The sequence below is a fragment of the Aedes albopictus genome, chromosome 1 (genome assembly GCF_035046485.1).
Source record: "Aedes albopictus strain Foshan chromosome 1, AalbF5, whole genome shotgun sequence".
Lineage (NCBI taxonomy): Eukaryota > Metazoa > Arthropoda > Insecta > Diptera > Culicidae > Aedes > Aedes albopictus.
This window is the reverse complement of record NC_085136.1, coordinates 141,401,631-141,409,923: the sequence shown is the minus strand read 5'-3', so window position 1 is coordinate 141,409,923 and position 8,293 is coordinate 141,401,631. Positions and strand designations below refer to the sequence as shown.

General features: G+C 46.4%; 1 protein-coding gene across 1 annotated transcript; it reads left to right on the top strand.

Annotated features, from left to right (window-relative positions):
• Positions 1-2,137: 2,137 nt before the first annotated feature.
• On the top strand, positions 2,138-7,976 carry LOC134289570 (uncharacterized). The gene is made up of 4 exons (XM_062855563.1): positions 2,138-2,363; positions 3,225-6,959; positions 7,293-7,891; positions 7,962-7,976. Exons 1-4 carry the CDS (start codon positions 2,138-2,140, stop codon positions 7,974-7,976), a joined length of 4,575 nt encoding a protein of 1,524 aa, XP_062711547.1.
• The last annotated feature ends 317 nt before the right edge of the window (positions 7,977-8,293 follow it).

The following is an 8,293-nucleotide window of genomic DNA, read 5'->3' as shown; positions in this document are numbered from 1 at the left end:
CCCCTCGAAAGCTACAATTTTAATAGTAACTGTTGCCGTTGGGATTTTCGTGTCACAAGCTGCATTCATGTTGTACAACAGTTACAAGCGTTATCGGTTCGTGCCATTTTATCGTCGATTACGGAAGGAAAAAAGGATTTCTACCGCTCGGGAAACGATTACAACTCAAACGAGTTCATTTTATTACGAGCGTCCATTGGAGAGTTTGCCAGAGAACAATATTTATGAAGAAATAGTCGAAAACGATGTAGAAGAAACAGCATACGATCATTTACAGTTCCATAGAATTGAAATTGAATAGAAATTCATCAATGTTCAAATGCAGAAGTAGAATTTTATTCATCCGAAGTCCTTACTTACTTTCAGTCCTGAACATCCATGGTGGTGCAGTGAGTCGAATTGAAGGATCTCCATCCTGGGAAGGGCGATTGCCCGCCATCGCCTTGACCTATGGCCAGCTCAAATTTCTCTCGATTTCCTTTATTTCCTTGTTGAGGCTGCCCCGTCTTGAGGCTCTGGGTCTGCCTCTGCTGCGATGTCCAGCTGGGTTCTAAATCTAACGCTTGCTTGCAGATTTCGTTTCCGCCCCGGCGAAGAGTGTGGCCGACCCACCTCCACTTTCGCTCCCGAATTTCTGTCCCTATCGGCTTTTGATGACATCAACGATGGAGCTCAACGTTGGAGATCCATGCACGATGGCCACCATGCACGAATTACACAGCGTAACAAAAATTAACTTTTGGTCTGTCTCAAAAGCAAACTTATGTGTCTCTGACAGATTTTGGGGCGCTAAATCCGAATCCGGGCTCAGATTTACTCCAGCACGTCACAGTTTTGAGCTACACCTCCCTTTATAGGCCAAAATATGCGATTTTTGGCTTTTTTTACTGCCAGCCATTAAGCATTGACATATTTTTTTAGGCAATCAAAAGGTAAATTGATCAAATAACATCTAAATTCAAAATATTTCGTTTTACCAAATCGAATTTGATATTTCGTTTTTCCAAATCGAATTTGTTGCGCTGTGTTATATACCGCAGGCATCTATTGATGAAGACCTGTACTGCCCCTATTCGCGTAAGAGTCCCATGTTTGCTGGGTTTCCTATTCACATGGGACTGCGTTGTGCGAAAGAGGGCAGTGTAGCCGTTGAGGGTTCTTCACTGATACACACCAAGTTTCACTAGCGTACAGCAGCACAAATTTCACGTTTGAGTTGAAAATTCGGATTTTGGTGCGTCGACTAGTCTGTATTTTCAACAGTCAGTGTATGTATTTAGACATGAGCAAATAACAGATCTGCTATACATAATTGGTAGATACTTTTTTCCATGAATACATTGTTTAACAAAGATCGATCGTGGCATAGTGGCATAGTCACCAAGTGTGGTTGTTCTTATATTTCTTATATTACTTGTTGCGCACGGTCCCTGTCCGACACCGCACCTACGGATCAACCACTTTGAAGAGATACCTGATGAGATACTACCTTGTCACACTGATGCTAGCGAGGTCCTACGGTGACGGAAAGAACTATATGACGGATCGCGATGATGAGGCAGAATTGATAAAAACAACAAAAATACGACCAGTACAGTCTATATCTAAAACCTATTTTCTAAAAACTATTATATTAAACGTTCCTTAATTAGAATACATCTTACTTTGCTACCTTAGAATTCACTTAAACTGGTGGCTTAGTATACGGTAGGTTTGAATTAGGATACAAATAGATGAACTAGCATTTAAAACAAAATTTGTCATATACAGGTTGAATTAAGGTCACACATGCAATTGCACTAGAAGTGCACTCCACGTTGGAATGAAATCGTGGAACTTAAGGTAAAAAATAGTTGAATTTCTTTCATCAATCTTCAATATTTGAACACGCAATTTAATATAGGGCATAAAACGAAACAAGTGCAAACAAACAGTGCCGACGAACAAGTTTGTAAACCGGAAACTTCCACAAAACGTAAGATGATTTATGTACCAAAAATGTTGTTGCTCAATATCATGTATTTTTAGGAAAATTTTAACCGTATCACCCAAATACACGAGTTAAAATTACGGACCAGTGTTTCCTTGCCGTTGCATAAGCAACATATTAAAATTTTCGTTTTTGCACCCATCTGGGATGAATCCATCCTGTGATTCGATGGCGGATATCAGTTTGCAACAGTCCTGCCCACTATGCCGGCTGCCGGATAGCAACGATATGATCAGTTGCGACGAATGCGAGCGGTGTTTCCATCTCCCTTGCGCTGGAGTCACTGAGAATGTGAATCATGGTTGGAGCTGCCGGGAATGCGTCCTCGCTAGAGTTCCTGCTCCAGCACCATCGCACTCAAGAACTCTAACAGGTGAGCCATTACATCACCAACAGTCTTTACTGCCTCCGCAATTAGTCCATCGTCTGCCCACACCGGTACCGACACCACGAACTCCATCGCAGAGCCCACTAAATTCCAAACCACCGACACCTCGTCCTCGAACAGCACAATCGACGAACTCACTACCGCCTCTCCTACGTCCTCCACAATCTCCAAATCAACAACACGCTTCCCTTTCACGTACTCAACAAACAACGAATTTGTATCCAAACGTACCCCCAGCTTCCAGTGAAATTATTATAGATCCCGACTTAGTGAAAAAACTCCCGGATGAACTCCGAATCCAGCTATTGGAAGAAGAAGAAGCCATCGAACGTAAATTCCTACATCGTAGGTTCCAGCTGTTGCTCCAATTATCAGAGGACGGCAATCAAGGTAATCGGAACGCAAGTGACCCAGTGGACAACGATGAAAGGAATCCTCCCGTTTTTCAATCGTCACCTAAGATTGACGAACGTCGCGGTACTTCACCGTTCTTTTCATCTATGGTTCATCAAGATCGCGTTGAGCCAATTCTACGTTCTAGAGAGCAACAAGCGCACCTTCCGATCGAGAGTCAACCTACAGATCAGAATCCTCGCTATTTTCGAACTATTGATGCACCTCGAGTCAACCCACGCTCGGACCTTTCAACATTTGAGCACCTTCCATCTAGCCGAGAACCCAATGCAACATTTGCGATTCCTCGGGCTGGACAATATTCGCATATTCCACCATTTGCTCAGCCAAATCACCCCCCAAACGCTTCAGCATTTGCCCCATATGTCGGTCTTCCGCATCCTTCTGCTCCAGGGAACTTCCCGTATGATTTTCATGATTTGCCATCCGCAGTGGGAGGGACTGCTCTGTTGAATAGAAGCCAGATCGCCGCTCGTCAAGCTGTACCGAAGGAGTTGCCAACATTTACCGGCGAACCGGAAGAGTGGCCCTTGTTCTTCGCTTCCTTTGAGAATACCACCCACCTCTGCGGATTCTCCCCTCAAGAAAACATGGCTCGCCTACAGAAATGCCTCAGAGGAAAGGCTCTGGAGGCGGTGAAATGTCAACTGCTTCATCCAAGTAATGTAAACCAAGTCCTCTCCACGTTGAAGATGCTTTTTGGACGCCCGGAGATCATAGTGCATTCGCTGCTGCAAAAAATTAACGGTCTGCCTTCACCCAAAGCGGATCGCCTTTGTACGCTGATCGATTTCGCTTTAGCTGTGCGTAACATGGTGGCTACTGTGAAAGCCTGCAATTTAGAGGAACACCTGTGTAACCTCACTCTGCTACACAGCTTAACTGAACGATTTCCACCAATGATCCGTTTAAATTGGGCAACGCATCGACAAGGTCTCCGTTCTGTGACGTTGTCTGAATTCAGCGACTGGTTATACAACCTAGCGGAAGCAGCGAGCGCTGTTACGATGCCACAGTTTTCTTGTTCATCCGAAAACAAAACCCATCGTAGTCGACGAGACGACGGGTTCTTGAACTCTCATATCGAGATGGATTCCGAAGGTGATAGCGGTTGCATCGTCTGCCATGGGAATTGTGATGGAGTTGAGAAATGCGCAAAGTTTTTGTCATTCAACCTTTCCGACCGCTGGGACAAGCTTCGAGAATATAAACTGTGCCGTAGTTGCTTATGCAATCATCGCGGTCCTTGCAGGTCGGCGAAACCGTGTGGAAAAAACGGCTGTCCATACAAGCATCATCGGCTTCTACACAATGATGCGAAGGATAAACAAGAGGCGTCATCTTCCAATTCCACCAGCCGCACTCCTCAGCAAAAGGTCAGTCCCGAAACCGAATCTTGCAACACGCATCGAGGAGGGAAGAAAACGGTACTTTTCCAATATATTCCGGTTATTCTGTACCATCAGGGAATTGAATTGCGTACATATGCGTTCTTAGATAGTGGATCTTCCCTGATTTTGATGGAGGAGAGTTTGTCAAGAGAATTGAACTTGCAGGGCGAAAAGTATCCGCTTTGCTTGCGCTGGACGGCTGACACATGTCGTTATGAGAAGGATGCCACGATTGTTTCTTTGAAGATCTCCGGCACACACAGCAACAGCAGCCAACACCACTTATCGGAAGTCTACACGGTTAAGGATTTGAAACTTCCTTCGCAATCTCTTCCTGCTCGCCAACTAACGGAAAGTTATTCTCAACTTAAAGGCCTGCCGATTGAACCTTATTATAACGTTCGACCAAAGCTCTTGATCGGAATGAGCAATGCTAAGGTACTGCATCCCTTGGAAGGTCGTGAGGGAAAGTCCGACGAACCAGTAGCAGTGAAGACGCATCTGGGTTGGACGGTATATGGCGTTTGTCCACCAGAAGCTAGTAGGACATCAGATGAAATCCCACGAAGTTTTCATATCTGCTTCCATTATCACGATTCCGATGACAAATTGCATGAAGCTGTGAAGAACTATTTTGCACTCGACAGTTTAGGCATCCGTGGACAAGAAACTCAACTACTCTCTAAGGAAAATGAACGAGCTCTTGCGAAGCTGGAAGATACTACAACGTTCCAGAATGGCCGATATGAAGTAGCGCTACTCTGGAAATATGATGACGTGCGACTTCCGAATAACCGATCGATGGCGTTAAGACGTCATGACTGCTTGGTTAAAAGAATGGAACGTGAGCCCGAATTAGCAGACACATTACGAGCAAAAATGGCAGATTACGAACGCAAAGGTTACATTCGCAAGCTCACAGCTACCGAGAGCCTGAAAACGGGGGATCGAACATGGTACCTGCCGATTTTCCCTGTGTTTAATCCTAATAAGCCAGGGAAGGTCCGAATTGTTTTCGACGCGGCCGCTTTCTTCAAAGGCGTTTCCTTGAACTCCGTGTTGGCGAAAGGCCCAGATCAGTTAAATGATTTACCACCTGTGCTGTATAAGTTCCGTGAGCGTTCGATTGGTTTGGGAGGCGACGTAGCAGAAATGTTCCACCAGATGCGCATGAACGCCGAAGATGAGGACAGTCAGCGGATCGTATGGTGCGCTAACAATGGAACAACGGAAGCATGTGACTACGTTATGCAGGTGGTGACATTTGGAGCTACATGTTCACCCAGCACTGCACTCTTCGTGCTGAACAAGAATGCGACACGATTTGCAAGCGAATATCCGGCTGCTGTTGACGCGATTCATCATAGGCACTATGTTGACGATATGTTAACAAGCGTAGATACGGAAGAAGAGGCGATAAAACTGGCGAACGAAGTCCGATATGTTCATCAACAGGGCGGATTCCACATGAGGAATTGGGTTTCCAATTCGTCGACAGTTTTGGAAGCAATCGGAGAAAATTCCAAGCACGAAAAATCGATGGAAATGAATGCTGATCTGGCTATGGAGAAAGTTCTCGGCATGTGGTGGGACACTACGATGGACGTTTTTCGCTACAAGCTCTCTACGGATCGTAGCAGGAACCTTCTCACCGGTGCTAAACACCCAACTAAACGGGATTTGCTACGAACACTGATGGCCATCTACGACCCGTTAGGTCTCATAGCCAACTATTTGATGTACCTGAAAGTACTTCTTCAAGAGGTGTGGAGAGCAAAAACAGAATGGGACGAGGAAATCGGAGAAAAGAAATTGGAGAAGTGGCGCACTTGGTTGCGCATTATGCCGGAGCTAGAATCAGTGGAACTCCCTCGTTGCTATTACCGGGCCGAGACGAGTATTGACGAAGCCATTATCGAGCTCCATACGTTCGTCGATGCTAGTGAGCTAGAATACGCAGCCGTTTCCTATTTTCGTTTCGAGAAGGATGGGCTTATTCACTGCGCCCTTGTTGGAAGCAAAACCCGAGTAGCACCCCTAAAGTTTGTCTCCATCCCCCGTCTCGAACTTCAAGCGGCAGTCATCGGTACACGTTTGGCCCGTAGTATAGCAGCTGGCCATTCTATAAAAATTGCTCGCCGGTACTACTGGACTGACGCCCGAGATGTTATGTGCTGGCTACAATCAGACCACAGGCGTTACTCTCAATTTGTGGCCTTTCGTGTGGGAGAGATATTGGAAGCAACGGATGTCAAGGAATGGAGGTGGCTGAGCACTAAGATAAACGTAGCAGACGATGGAACAAAGTGGAAGAACAAACCTGATCTCTCACCGGAGAGCCGTTGGTTCAATGGACCACCATTTCTGTGGAAATCAAAAGATTATTGGCCGAAGTCGTCTCTGAACAACGTAGAAACCGTCGAAGAAATCCGCACGAGTGTGTTGCATCACACGGAAGGAGCAGTTAGGACCATCCTGCTACCGCAGGATTACTCATCATGGTGTCGCCTACAACGCGTGACCGCTTTCGTTCAACGATTCGTAAGTAACATCCGGTTGAGGAAGGCGGCCCAGCAACCAAATACCGGATCGCTCACGCGAGATGAACTTCTTGGAGCAGAACTATTCCACATCAAACGAGCCCAGGAAGATGTCTATGCAGATGAATTAGCGATAATTGCGGATGGAGATCGTCGTCTTCATAAGAGGAATCCTCTATTCAAAGTTAGTCCATTTATTGACGAACAAGGTATAATGCGGATTCAGAGTCGGCTAGGTGAGTGCAATTTCTTGGATGACAACACCAAATACCCTATTGTACTTCCACGGAATCATCCGGTCACATCGCTTATAGTACACAACGTTCACATTCGCTATCATCATCAATGCCATGAGACCTGCGTGAACGAGGTACACAAAAAATTTCACATCCCACGAGTTCGTATTGTTTGTCAACGAGTTCGCCAAGAGTGTCAAGTTTGCAAGCTACACCGTGCTGTTCCCGTTCCACCAGTAATGGCCCCTCTACCGAAGGCCAGACTATCAGCATTTGTACGTCCCTTTTCGTAGGTGGGCGTTGACTTTTTTGGACCACTCTTGGTTGTCGTAGGTCGTCGTCACGAGAAGCGTTGGGGCATCATCGTAACATGCCTCACAACCAGGGCAATACACCTCGAACTGGCTGCTTCGATGAACACAAGCTCGTGTATTCTGGCACTGAAAAACTGCTTTGCTCGACGAGGTACTCCAATAGAAATCATCAGTGACCGAGGGACAAATTTTGTAGGCGCAGACAAGGAGCTTAAAGCTGCGGCTGCAGCGATAGACCAGGACAAACTTATGTCGGAATTCACCACGGCAGTGACAACATGGCGCTTCAATCCCCCTGCGACGCCTCATATGGGAGGCTGCTGGGAGCGTCTAATACAATCTGTTAAGAAGATCCTGAACAAAGTCAAGCCACAGCGAGTACCCACTGAAGAGGTGTTGAGGAGCTACTTAATTGAAGTAGAGAATGTAATTAATAGCCGACCGTTGACGCATGTCCCCGTTGATGACTCTTCATCACCAGCTCTTACACCAATACATTTCCTGTTGGGCTCATCAGATGGATCGAAACCGCTAGTTCCTTACGACGAATGCCCGTTGGAGTTGCAGCGATCCTGGAAGGCATCACAAGCTCTCGCTAACCTCTTCTGGAAGCGTTGGGTAGCCGAATACCTTCCCATAATTACTAGACGTGCTAAATGGTTCTACCCTGTGCGACCTATTGGAGTAGGAGAACTCGTTGTAATTGTCGACCCAAGCATGCCCAGAAACTGCTGGCCCAAAGGCAGGGTGCTATCCGTGAAGACTTCCGGTGATGGTCAAGTTCGGTCAGCAGTAGTCCAGACCGCAACCGGATTGTACGAAAGACCTGCTGTTAAATTAGCAGTATTGGACGTAGGTGCAAACAGGAGTGAGTCAGACCATGGTCTAACTACTGGGGGGGACTGTTGCGCACGGTCCCTGTCCGACACCGCACCTACGGATCAACCACTTTGAAGAGATACCTGATGAGATACTACCTTGTCACACTGATGCTAGCGAGGTCCTACGGTGACGGAAAGA

Excerpts from the sequence above, each read along its gene's own strand:
- LOC134289570 (XM_062855563.1), top strand. The coding sequence starts at position 2,138 with ATGAATCCATCCTGTGATTCGATGGCGGATATCAGTTTGCAACAGTCC. Across the intron at positions 2,364-3,224 it reads GCACTCAAGAACTCTAACAG|TGGGAGGGACTGCTCTGTTG; the intron begins GTGAGCCATTAC and ends TGCCATCCGCAG. Across the intron at positions 6,960-7,292 it reads GCGGATTCAGAGTCGGCTAG|GTCGTCGTCACGAGAAGCGT; the intron begins GTGAGTGCAATT and ends TGGTTGTCGTAG.